We start from the raw sequence: 12,183 nt of genomic DNA, 5'->3' as shown, positions 1-12,183 counted from the left end.
AGATACTGAGTATAGGTGAGCATCTGAACTTTTAATGGAAAATTACTTTGTGGCTTTGGAGAAGAGCTCAAAGAGAAACCTATTAATGCTTATAGGACCAGAAAGCAAATAAAAGGAACATGAGAATGGTGAAATTTGAAATCTAGCACATCTCTGAGCCAATCTGTGATTCTTAGCTATACTGTTATTGTTTGAAGAGCTTTAAATGGAGAAGTCAGAATAGTATTCTATACTCTTTACCTTGCCACATTTAATCTAAGGAAAAACAGTTTATGACACCTAGTGGACAAGAGAAAAATTTCTTACCCTGCACTATATTCTTCCAAATCATATTCTGATCCCTGCCCCCTCCTTTTTTAATGTTTTGACTACCTATTGTGATAAACTTCATGTTAAAATCACATTAATCTTGTGAGTGTTGCATGCCTGGGGCGAGTGCCTGGGACAAAAGACAGCTGCTTCCTCTCCTCCTGCAAATTATTTGAAATCTGATTTACCCTGAACAAATTGTGTCAGGCTGTAAATCCATCGCAGAGCCCCATGATGATAGCAGAATAGCAGTGCCTGTGGCCAATCTGCATATCTAGTAGATATTTTTTCTCGGTGTTCTTTAAAGTAATACTGGGTTTGACTAACCTCCAAGTCAGAGTGCATTAATGTCAAACTGCTCAAGCGTGTAATGGCTGGCTGAGTCTGTCCTGGCAAGCTCTGATACTACAGTAGCTCTCAGCAGCTGCTCCTGACACAACCAATTATCACTGGTATTAATAACTGTGCCTGCACACTTGAAACTGCTCCTAGTCCTATAGCTGAGCACCTTGTCAGTCCAGGACCTATGTTTATCCCTAATCAGCCTCACCTTCCCTTCCTCTCCAGAACCACTATCTGTTGTACCTGTGCTGGCCCCCTGAGCTCTGGGAATCTGTGTCCCCTTAGAGCATACCAAGGTGAGGAGCTGAACTGGAAGTCTGAGTGCCAAGCTGTTAGCAGGCATAATGATTAGAAATTAACACCTAGGAAATCAGCTTCATGCTTTTTCACTTTACTATGGCAGGGATACTCTGACGTGCTGTGTCTCCACGATTCGCTGCTCACCTCCCTATCTCTCATTAGCTCTGGATCCCATTTTCAGCTCTTAAATTGCAATTGCTGGAGAAATGGATCTAATTTATCTTCAAGATCCACCCATTAAACTCCCATGAATGTGGTACATATGCTTCAGATAAAGGTGTGAATCAGTCACTGCCAAATGCTGCAGGGAGAGTAATTTCCCCGTGCTGCTCTATGCTTCCTTTGCTTAGTAAGACTGCCTTGTCCTGGAGAGAGCCATGGCAGTGTGGCCTTCTGACTTCACCAAGTGTGGTCCCTTTGTACTTTAGGACGGAAGGAGGAGTTTCTAAAGGTGCCACCGTTGGTGTTCTCCTGGATCTGAACAAGCACAATCTGACCTTTTACATAAATGGGCAGCAGCAAGGGCCTCCAGCATTTGAAAACATCGAGGGTGTCTTCATGCCTGCATTGAGCCTCAATCGAAATGTCCAGGTAAGTCTTCTTGTGTCCAGTCCCACCTGCTCTTTTCATCCAAAGGAGAATGTATGCTACCAGCATATCAGCTGTTGGGGCTGATAACATCATCTGTAGGTAGTCAGTATGGAGAGTGGCTCTTTCCTACTCAGGCTTACACCTTGGCTACTAATACTTTTTGGATTGCATTTGACCTTCTGCCTTTTCTGACTGATATGAAGAGTAAACTTGCTATAAAACCAAGTAAAAGTATCTGTACATATTGATTCCAGCTCTTATTTTCCTGCAATGTTCCACTTCGAAAGAAGTGTTGCTAAGGTTTCCTGTGCCAGTTTGACTAAAAACCACAAGTATCCTAACCCCTCTTAACTGAGTAAGGCAGAGCATGGCCGATCAGGGAGCAAGGGAAAACTCTGAAACTAAACTTGTGTTTGCTATTGAATGGTGCTCTGGTCCATCTCACTGGAAATTCTGGCCTTGTAGATGTGTCAAGCTGTAGAAGGAGCACTAAAATGTGCTGTGCTCTGTTCTGCCAGGACAGCAAAGATAAAAGGATTTTGTTGTATTTATTACATGGGCTCCACTGTGTGATCCTTGTCCTGAAGTACTTGGGGTCCCTCACACAGAGACCCCATCCACCCTGTGTCTAGCAAGCAGCACTTCTGGAGGCCTACAGCTGGCAGCTAGATTTGGGAAAAGATACAGCCACCTGGCTTCTAGGTCCCAAAGTGTTCAGGAGGGAAGGGGCAAGCAGTCTGGTTTATTTCAGGGGCTCAGTCATCTCCATTAATATTCCTGATGACTTAAACTTGGACGTGAAGTCCCACAGCTCTTCCCCTGTCATTTACCTACTCTTTGTCTTCATGAATGCTCTCTGCTGAGGATGTCCCAGTTTTGAATCTACATGTTATTTCTTTTTTGTGCAGGTGACCCTGCACACGGGACTGGAGGTGCCACAATGTGTAAAACAGCCCAAGTTGCCCAACAACTAATGAAGCCCCTGCCTGACACTGTGCTGGATTCTGTAAGCTTTCTCAGTGTGTTTTGGCACTTTTCAGTAAGTCAGTAAAAAAGCATTCCCTGACTTAAAACACTGTGCAGCATGTTGCTCACCGAATAACTGGCTGGTTACAGCTAGCCCACTCCATTTTTAATTTAACAGCCATAGCAAGCACATCCACTCAACTGGCACTCAGCTGCAGATGGGTACCCGAACATATCTACAATGCATTGCATATATATGTACACTCATGTGCACACACACACAAGCACTCACATTTACAAAGCAAAAGGTTAAATGAGTGTATTTTCTCTCTCATGGCTGGATTTGTGCTTAAATATTAGGGATGCTGGAAAAAATGGGTAAGACTGCGGGACAATGGATGTTGGAGCAATTTACCAGTAGGTGAACTGGATTCCCTTGCCACCTGAAGTCCTTAAATCAAGAAAGCGTATGTTTTGACAACTGAAGTGGAGGCTGTATGCTCAAGAATTCCTGGTTGTCAGTTACATTCAGGGACTCAAATGACCAATTATTCTTTCCAGCTCTAGACTGCAGTAAGCTATGGAATAATGCACCCCTAGAATTCAGTGGCAGAACTTAGCTCGTCATCTGCAATGAGAATAAGATTGGTTTCCAAACACTGCCATGAAATTGTTGCGCTCATTTTATCTAACACGGTGATACATGAAGAATTCAGATACAAAAAGTAGAGAGGAAAATATCCTTGATACATTTTAGTGTTATTTAGGTGTGACTGTGGAGACTATCACATTACAGAAGATCTGATAGTGGTTATCAGCACAACTCTTGAAAAACAATGCAGGGGAGATCCCTTTGAATTGAATTGATAGGAGATTTATTTAAATACGGCACACGCGAAGTCTCCCACGTAGAGAAATGCTGCTTTCTAGCCTTGATCCTGATAAGCCTTGGGCAGCTGTAGTTCCAATGTAGCTTTGAGATCAGAAGCCTTAATTTTCTATTAGATTACTGTGAGCTAATTAATGTCTTGATCCTAATGAAGCACTTGAGTGAAAGAGATTCATAGCATTACTGCAAAACCTGTCCCTAAGAATTTTTCTGGACTGGGACATACATCTTTTGCAAGACTGACCTGTGCCTGGCATCTCCCATGACAACAAGCAGCCATTTCTGGTGCTGCCCATGACAACTGGAGTGTGACTGACAGTGAACTTTTCCCAAAGCCATGACACTGTCACCTGCATGCAGTTGTCAGAAAACACATTGGTTTGCCTGTGTGCTTGTTTTCCTCTGAACCCAGTTAACATATGCAAGTGTGTGTGCATGTATAGCAGCAATGCGTGAGGACAAGATGCAGCAGACTGGGTGAGCCCATGACATCTTGGACTCTGTCACTCTAATCCTACCTAAATGTGGTGCTATCAAACAAGAAAAGCATAAACTCTTAAATCCCAGCAATGTACTATTTCCTTTTTTTAAATCCTGCTGCTTATACAAATTTTCCTCTTCAAGCATACGTATACGCACACGCATATTGTTATCAGGCATGTAATTATTAAACCTGAAAACAAATATTCTAACCAAAATCCAGCTTACTGCCTTGCATTAAAGCACAGCCACAGGACAAACAGCCCAGGCCTGCGTTTGGGCAACCTGTCAGCCCCAGGCGTCCTGCTGCAGGTCCACTTCTGGTCTCTGTCTGGAGCACCTCAGGTAGTGCTGAGTGATGGCAAGGCTTCCCTATGGCAGAGTGTCTAGGATCCTCTCTGGGGTCATCCCACCTCACAGCCACTGTGGGGAAGGGAAGGCCGCCCACAACAGAAGAGTCCTGGGCTATTGCACAGACAAAAAGCAGTCTGCCATCCTGTAACCAAGCAAGCATCCTGTAGCCCACCTGTCCTGCAAAGCAGCAGCACACCTTCAGCAATGTCAAGACTGAAACAGGAAATAAAACCAACGATGGAAAAAACCCCAATGTGTGCTTTTAAGTGAGGAAGCAACGGTACTTTCTTCAAAGTCTGGAATAGATTGTATTAGTAAACTTGTAGACAATGGGATAACTGTGCTATGCTCACCTTGGTTTCGTAAAAAGTATCAGAGACCAACTGTGTTATAACCTTTGGTTTCATTCAATACCACATGAACTTGTAAGATTTTCTAATTAGCAGGTCTGTTTTAACCTACCTCAGCTAAAATGCTACCAGACCCCAAATTTCCTCTTGAGTGTGCTCTTCTGTGAACCTAACAGTTGTAATCGTAGCATTGGCTTTGAGTATTGCCAGTCAGAGTAGCGTATGGGAATATTGTACATAAATTGCACATAGTTTTTTATATTGGGAAACATCCTGTGATAATTTTAATATGGAAGGCACTCCACTTTCACTTGTATTAGAAACAAAAGGGCATTGTTTGTTTTGGGACTGAACCTTTGTCTTTACTCCCAACTTCTGTAAAGGAAACTCAAATGAATTTACATATTTGCAATCTTCAACCATTGCCAGATGTTTAAAATTAATTCTGAATGGGTTTTAGAAGTGTTTGCAGTACTTGGTTTTGGTTTTCATGTCTGCTTTGGTATCGGTTCCTGGTGTATTATACCTTGGGGAGAACACACTGAGTGATGCAGGTTATTAACTTCTAATGAAAACATGGACAGTAGGTAGGGACATGCTTCAGAGCTGTAGAGAAGCTCAGTTTTTACACTTTACGCATTCTAACATTCATAAAAGTGGGGTACAGTCTAACTACCACTATAGTCTCCTTTTAACCTCGTGGAAATGCAAATAGAATAAAAGTTAGAAGTAGGCTACCTGCATTAGTAAGGCTAATTTACCTTAGGTCAAAAACAAAGCAAAGTGTTTGCATGTGTTGGTTGCGTACACTTTCAAGGACTTACACTGGGCACAGCTTGTAGCAATAAACCAATTCCCCTCATAGAGTATACCCTTGTGACTTCAGCTGGCTACATTCTCATAGCTTGATTAAGAGAAATGATGCTTAAGTAGTTAAAATTGCACTAGGAAACTAATTACTCCACATGTGAATATTTATGCAGAGCATCCAGACAGCAGTGGCCATCTGAACATAGGCAGAGCAGAATTTTCCCTTTGCAGAACAGCATCAGGTGGGAAGAAATGGGGCACTCCCACTGCTCTGCTCAGGCTTATAGCTTCCTTCTGTGCAGGTAACTTCCCCAAGGTCCATCTCATTATAAACCCAGCAGCGTGCACCTTCTTCATCTATGGTATCTCTTATGCCAGTTTTTGTTTCCTCCAAATCCCTCCTTCAGGAGGGAGTTAGCCTTTAGTAGTATGGTCCTTGCAGAAACTGTGTTGCTACTGTCCAGAGAGAACTCAGGGGGCTGAAGAGCAGCATAGATACCCAAGGGAACCACTTTGGACGCTTTTGCTTCCTTTTAATTCCTCAGAGTATTTCTGCAGCTCTCTGGGACTTCAAGATCCTCTGGCACCTGGCCCCACACAAAGCTGCCTGTCATGCCTTCAGCTCCTGGTGGCCAGACTGCTCCTTATGAGCAGGAGGGCAAAGCCTTTTGCACTGGGATGAATCCCATCCACTATGGTACAGAGCCCACACAAGGTAGCTGTAAATTGACTTAGTGTTTAAAAAACCCCACCAGAACACAAACAAGCCCTCCTCTAATACAAATAACACAGCTTGAACTTCTGCACACACCAGCTTGGAACCTCTGAACAGCTGCAAAATAAATACAGCAGGCAAACTTTCTGTCCTGCAGAGCAACAAAGGACTGAGTTTTCACCTACCCCTGTGAATCCCAACCTGAGCCCTTGTGAACCTTCTCCCTGGCTCTTTTGTCTGAAAATTTCCATGCAGTTCAGTGGGAACAAACAGAAGTAGTGTGCCATCGGGAGCATTGTCAGACTTCCCAAGGCATGCAATGCTACACGATTTCCACTCCCTTCTTTTCCCTCATCAACTCAAAATGAGCTCACAAGATCTCTCACTAAGACTTACTGTCAATATAAGCACAAACCTAGCTGACAATCCCTTACTCCTGCTGTGGAAAGGTATGTGCTGTAAAATAAATATCAGTGAGGACAGTAGCATACTGTGATCTATCATGAATTTGGAAAGCAATCTGGCTTCTAAAAACATAGAAAATATAGGCAAACAGCACTGTCACCTCCTATACTTGCCTATGCACTTAAGATACGTAGAGGAAAATATATTGGACCGAACAAAATAAATAAAATAAGCATGAGCTTACATATATCAGAGTTTAGAGGAAAAGTATTAAATGTAATTTATTATATGTATAATGTTCCATCACGTTGTAAATAATGCCATGATAGTGTATTGCTGTAGTTCGTCCTTGGCTGGTGATAGAGTTCTGTGGTAGTGCTGTGTAAGTTGTTTTTCATTTGACTTTTGTTTTTCCTCAAAGTGTAGTTAGTAGAGATGGCAGAGAGCACCCAATACTCTAGTCTCCAAGTTGTTCTAGAGCAAGAAGAAATGTGAGATGCAGCTTTTTTTTTTTTTCTTTCTTACATCATAATATTTCTGAAACAAGGTAAGAGAGATGAGATCAAGGCTAAGCTGCTACTACCACTGTATGAAAATCACTGTGTTTGCAGCTGCCAATAAGAGTTAGTGCATTTTTGGACCACAATTGAAATCACCCATTTCTGTGAGTAAAGATGCCAAATACCACAACCTGATAGCAGCAGCTTTCTGGTGCCATCTAGTTTGTCCTTTGCTCACAAACAGAAAGATGAGGAAGGAGAGTTGTTAGATCTTATCTCAGGCCTTACCAGCTTTGGAGCATTCTGCTTAAACAGCAAAATCAAGAATTTGACTTTGAACCAGGCAAGATAATATGAAGACCCCAAGCATCTTGGCTAGATCAGCTTTGGAAGGGAGATTAGTTTCAAGTCCTTCAACAGGTTATCCTAACAAATCAACCACACTGCAAATGTAAAGGGCACTTGTCACTGAAAATTATCAGAGATGGAGAGTCTCTTTTGTTTATTTTTTTCAAAAGTGAGCTGCTTCTAGTTTTTACTGACAACATTTCTGGTGATTCCACTGCCCAGCTCTACTGAATGCTGCACACACGCAGCCAGGTAGAGCGGCAGCCCGAAGCACAAATCCATCATAAACAGGACACACTTGGTCTTCTCAGGTGCAGAAGCCCATATGCCAACCTCAGAGCCTAATGCATGGGGCTCCTGCATCTTTGCACAATACAGGAGACAGAGGTGTGTTTCACCAACAGAGGCACTCGGCAGCATTTTCCCCTTCTGTTAAACGACCTTTTTATTACATTTGTTCTTGCAAACAGTTCCGAGCAGAATTATTTTTTATGCTAATTGGAGGATTCCTAACATTTTCTTGTGAAGCAGTAGATAGAAATATTCCTGGATCCTGATTGCGTTCCTTCATCCTCCACCTCCCTTAAATGTTGTCAATAAAAACACTAACCTTTCTAGGTAGCATGGTGAGAAGACATTATGTGATGAATATTAAGAATAAATGCATGAGGTAAACCTGCTGTTATTTCTGATTGTTATATGAAGCATGAATAACACTAATTTAAATGTTGGCAACCAAAAAAGTGCAAAGGAACAAGATATTGGTGTTCACTTCTGGTTAAATGAAAGACAAGAAGTTGTTTCTGTGTTTTCTTCTTAACCACAACTTTTTTTTCTTTAGTGTCATTTCCCATAGCTTATATGAATTTGGAGCTGGTGAAATATACATCTCTACTATATGTGTCTGTCACCAGATCAAGAGGAAAATACAAACTTTTTATAATTTTGTACCTGTAGCAAACGTTTGTATTTTTTGAATTAGAAACAAACTGCTTTTTGTCTTCTGGTCCAACTAAAATTTGTGTATTATTATTATTACTACCCTTTTGGAAAACCTGACATATAAGTTTATGCTGTTTTACAGTTTCTAAATAAATTCTTATAACATTGCCAACAAATCCAGCATCAGTACCCTATTTATTATTATAAGAGAGTACTATGTCACAATGTAGATGAGGCATTCATGCAGGACGCACACCTAACTCTAACTGTTGGTACCTGCTTTGTAACCACAGTCAAGAATAATCCAGTAGCTGGAAAAAGCTGAGTCCTCCCTCAGGGTAACCATCAACTTCAGACATACCCTGCATTCGGTGGCATGAAACACCTCTCTCCCTCAGTACCACTCCATGAGCTCTGGCTCGTTGTTTATACAGTGCCTAGGGATCTGTTTACTTCGCTGCAACTCACCTTAGATGCTTTGGGTGATTTCCCAAACTCCAGTAATTTCTGACACTGGAGTAAGCAGAGCCTGGAAAGAACTGTGACACCAGTGGGATCCAATTGGAAAGCCCTTTGGGTAAAGGTCAGACTGGGCAGAAAACTTGTCAGGGCAGGAAAGACAAAACTTTGTGAGATGGCTTAAAACGACATCATCTTGGAGCTGCACACCTCTATGAAGCAGATGGCTGGTGAGGGACTGAGCAATGCTACAGAGGCAGCACACTAAGCCCCTGAGCATAGCTTTAGCATATGGGGAAACACGAAGTAAAGATCATCACAGGAAAAGGCATGCAAAAGAGAGCAGATGGAAGAATACAAGGGTTTCTCCTTTTATACCTCGTTTCTCTATGTGGCTGCAGGTAGAGAGCAAAATAAGCTGTGCCCTGCCCTCCCTTTCCCATAATCTATCAGTTATTCAGCCAACACCGGTTTTCATACATCAGCACATGCTGCCTGAACACTTACATGCTCTGTTAATTACCAACTCATGCCAGCCCAGAAGAACACTAGGTGTGTAACAGGTTCTCAACAGTCTCGTTTGCTAAATGGTGACGATGCATTTAGCAACAAAACAGGACTGAAAGTACCATGTTTACCTGAGAACAGCATCCTACAAGAATGTAGCATGGCCAGCTCAAATCACCTTGGAGATTTGATACAAGAGAGCAACCTATCACCATGTAACAGAAACATTTCATACACACTAACGTTAAATGAGTGTGAAGATGCAAAATTTTGAATGAACTTTTCATTCCCCTCCACTCCACTCAAACTTTCATGTTCTACAGTCAACTTGGCATTTCAGTTTTTAACTTATTTTAAGAAGTGCTTTTTGTCAACTCTTCTTTACAAAGCTTCCAAGCTTGAGATCAGGACTGCAAAAATTGGACACTCCATGCTGACCAAGTTTCACTCCTAAACAGCTTTTGGGAGCTGTGGAGGTGGAAAGTGAACCTTTTAACTTAGCAAAGCTCACTGAGGACATAAAGTCTCACAACACATCATACACAAAGCCAGCTGAACAAAACTTTATCAAGAATTGAGCAGTGAAAACTAAGCTCAAGGATTAACTAGGAATTAAAAAGTACAGGTTTTCCCACAACATCCAAAGCCCATCTGTTGCCTCAACAAGCCTTGATGTTCTGTACTCAATTCTGCATAGTGATTACACCTTCACATGCCATAGTGATTTGACAAGATATTAAATCTCTAACCAGATATGATTGTTAGGTCTGGTTTGAATCTGCAACTGATAATGAATAAGAAGAAATCAAATTATGCAGTTATGAAATGTGGTAACAGCATTTAGCAACCCAACTCTGCACACCCTTCCTCTTCCCACACAGCTCCAGAAACACTCCCTTCCGCTTTTTACCTTGCTCCCTTTGGGCCCTTTCTCTCCCCTTTGTCCCCTCTCTGCTGGCAGAGCACCTCTCCAGGACCTGAAGTAAGGCAGAAAGTGTTGGGGAAGGAAGTGTGCCAGAAAACATCCCTTTCTGTGGTGTGGCTCTCCCTATCCCAGCACACTTTCCTATTCTGTGAAGGGAGCAGCCTCCAATGCTAATATTCTATTTGCTAGCTGCAAGCTGATGCAGACCTCACTGCTTGTGCAGGGTTAGAGATCACCTTGCTCAGGCTCACAGCCCACAGCAGTACCAGTACACCTAGAAGTTTCTGCAGTAAGGGCTGTTTTCCTTCTCATATACACCTCCCTCACTGCCAGAGCTGTTCCAACAAGGTCCAGGTCTCCTTACATATAAACAATACAGCATGAACATTTCCCTCTGTCATTTAACAGTCAGCCTGATTTTTGCCTACCCCTAAAATACTGAAGTTTCTTTCATTTTGGAAGGTTACTATCCATTGCCATTTCTAATGGATACACAACTTTAAAAACAACAAAAATACTATTTAGCTATAGGAGACAAAAAACTACTCTTCCAGAAACTGTTCTTCCAGAATTGCTGAAATCCAAAGAGCATCAAAACTTCAGTTTTGACAAAGATTTCACAGAAAAGCCTCATGAGGCATGGGAACACTGATCAAAACAAGCACAAGTCAACCAGGAACAACCAGTAGCTATTGACCATCTATGCCCCATTTGGCTCAGTCTTACATGGTTTTGTTTTTAAAAACAAACCAAGCAAGCCATCAAAACACTACTTGAAAGTGCTTATTTGGAGACCTCTGCAGAGACATGCAAGTTGAGTGTGTAACTCTCACCTGGGCTAAAACTTCAGAAGAATATTATTTTCATTCCAAAGCAGGTGATTTTAAAACCTTAAGAGGTTTTGCTGGACAGGAAAGATCTTGTGCAGTTCAGCCATCCAGGAACAACCCACGAAGACACAGAAACAAACTTATGTGTGATAAATGTTTGGAGAACACCTACTTCAGGTTAAGAGTGAGTAAAGTATTGCTTTTTCCACATTCCTTCCATATGAAAGTGAAGAGATATACATTTTAATCCATTAATTAATGGATTAAATGAATATTTTACTTACAACCAACAAGCTGATTCTAGAAAGGGAAATGTTTTCTTTAGCACATATTGACTAATAAAAATAGCCTCTGTAACCCTCTTACTAAAAACTCTTATTTTTATTTATGAAATGATAAATTATCATATTCTTCCCAAGGCAGAATGGAATGTAGAAAATCCTGCAACAACAAATAAGATTACAAAAATTAGGATACGGTGGGAAGGTGAGAGACTCTGTGTGTGTTGGTAGCAATGTGAATTCTATCTTATGTATATTGTCCATTTCACTCTGTATCACTTAAGTTCATTTGCTAACTTTAGATGATTTGATTTTCTTTATGTCACGGCTTTGCAGAATCAAGGTCCCATCTCTGAATTTCCCAACTTGTCCTGCAGGCCAAATGCTAGGCACTGATTTCTTCCTTTTGGCCTTCCTGAAATAGGAAGGGGAAAAACAGTAATTAAGAGAAACAGCAACAACACATGAAAATGCTTAATATAATGAAAAATGTCACCTATTTATGCAATCAGTGTTTGGTATTATGGAGTCTGAAATCCTAGCAGATAAGACTCAAAAACATTTTACCTTCACAGACATTCAAAATTTTCAGGACATTACAGCATGACTTACATTTTTAAAAGTTTAGAAACCAAGATTTTTGAATAAAGAAAGAAGACACGGATTACAGAGTGAACCTGCTACACCATGGTTAAGAGTGCCAGATCACTTTCAAGCCTCTGCATACAGTAGCTTGTGTTTTGCAGAAACTATTTCTTAGGGCAAATGCTCTGAGTAAAGTGGTGTATTGTGGGTCCACACACATCTCACCTCCAGCTGCAGTCTGAAACGTGTTGGGACAGAACTGACATTTTCAGTCAAACTGTGTAACTAAAGCTTC

General features: G+C 41.5%; 1 protein-coding gene across 1 annotated transcript in view; it reads left to right on the top strand.

Annotated features, from left to right (window-relative positions):
* LOC103802923 (tripartite motif-containing protein 67) overlaps nucleotides 1-2,516 on the top strand; it is a gene marked incomplete at its 5' end in the record, with an annotated part of 34,324 nt that extends 31,808 nt beyond the window's left edge. Inside the window, 2 exons of the mRNA XM_009075457.1 lie at nucleotides 1,380-1,542; nucleotides 2,451-2,516. Coding sequence (XP_009073705.1) covers nucleotides 1,380-1,542; nucleotides 2,451-2,516 — 229 coding nt within the window. The remainder of the gene's footprint in view (nucleotides 1-1,379; nucleotides 1,543-2,450) is intronic.
* Between the last annotated feature and the right edge of the window lie 9,667 nt (nucleotides 2,517-12,183).

Source organism: Acanthisitta chloris, unplaced genomic scaffold (genome assembly GCF_000695815.1).
Source record: "Acanthisitta chloris isolate BGI_N310 unplaced genomic scaffold, ASM69581v1 scaffold3860, whole genome shotgun sequence".
NCBI classification, from domain to species: domain Eukaryota; kingdom Metazoa; phylum Chordata; class Aves; order Passeriformes; family Acanthisittidae; genus Acanthisitta; species Acanthisitta chloris.
This window is presented reverse-complemented; position numbering and strand designations above follow the sequence as displayed.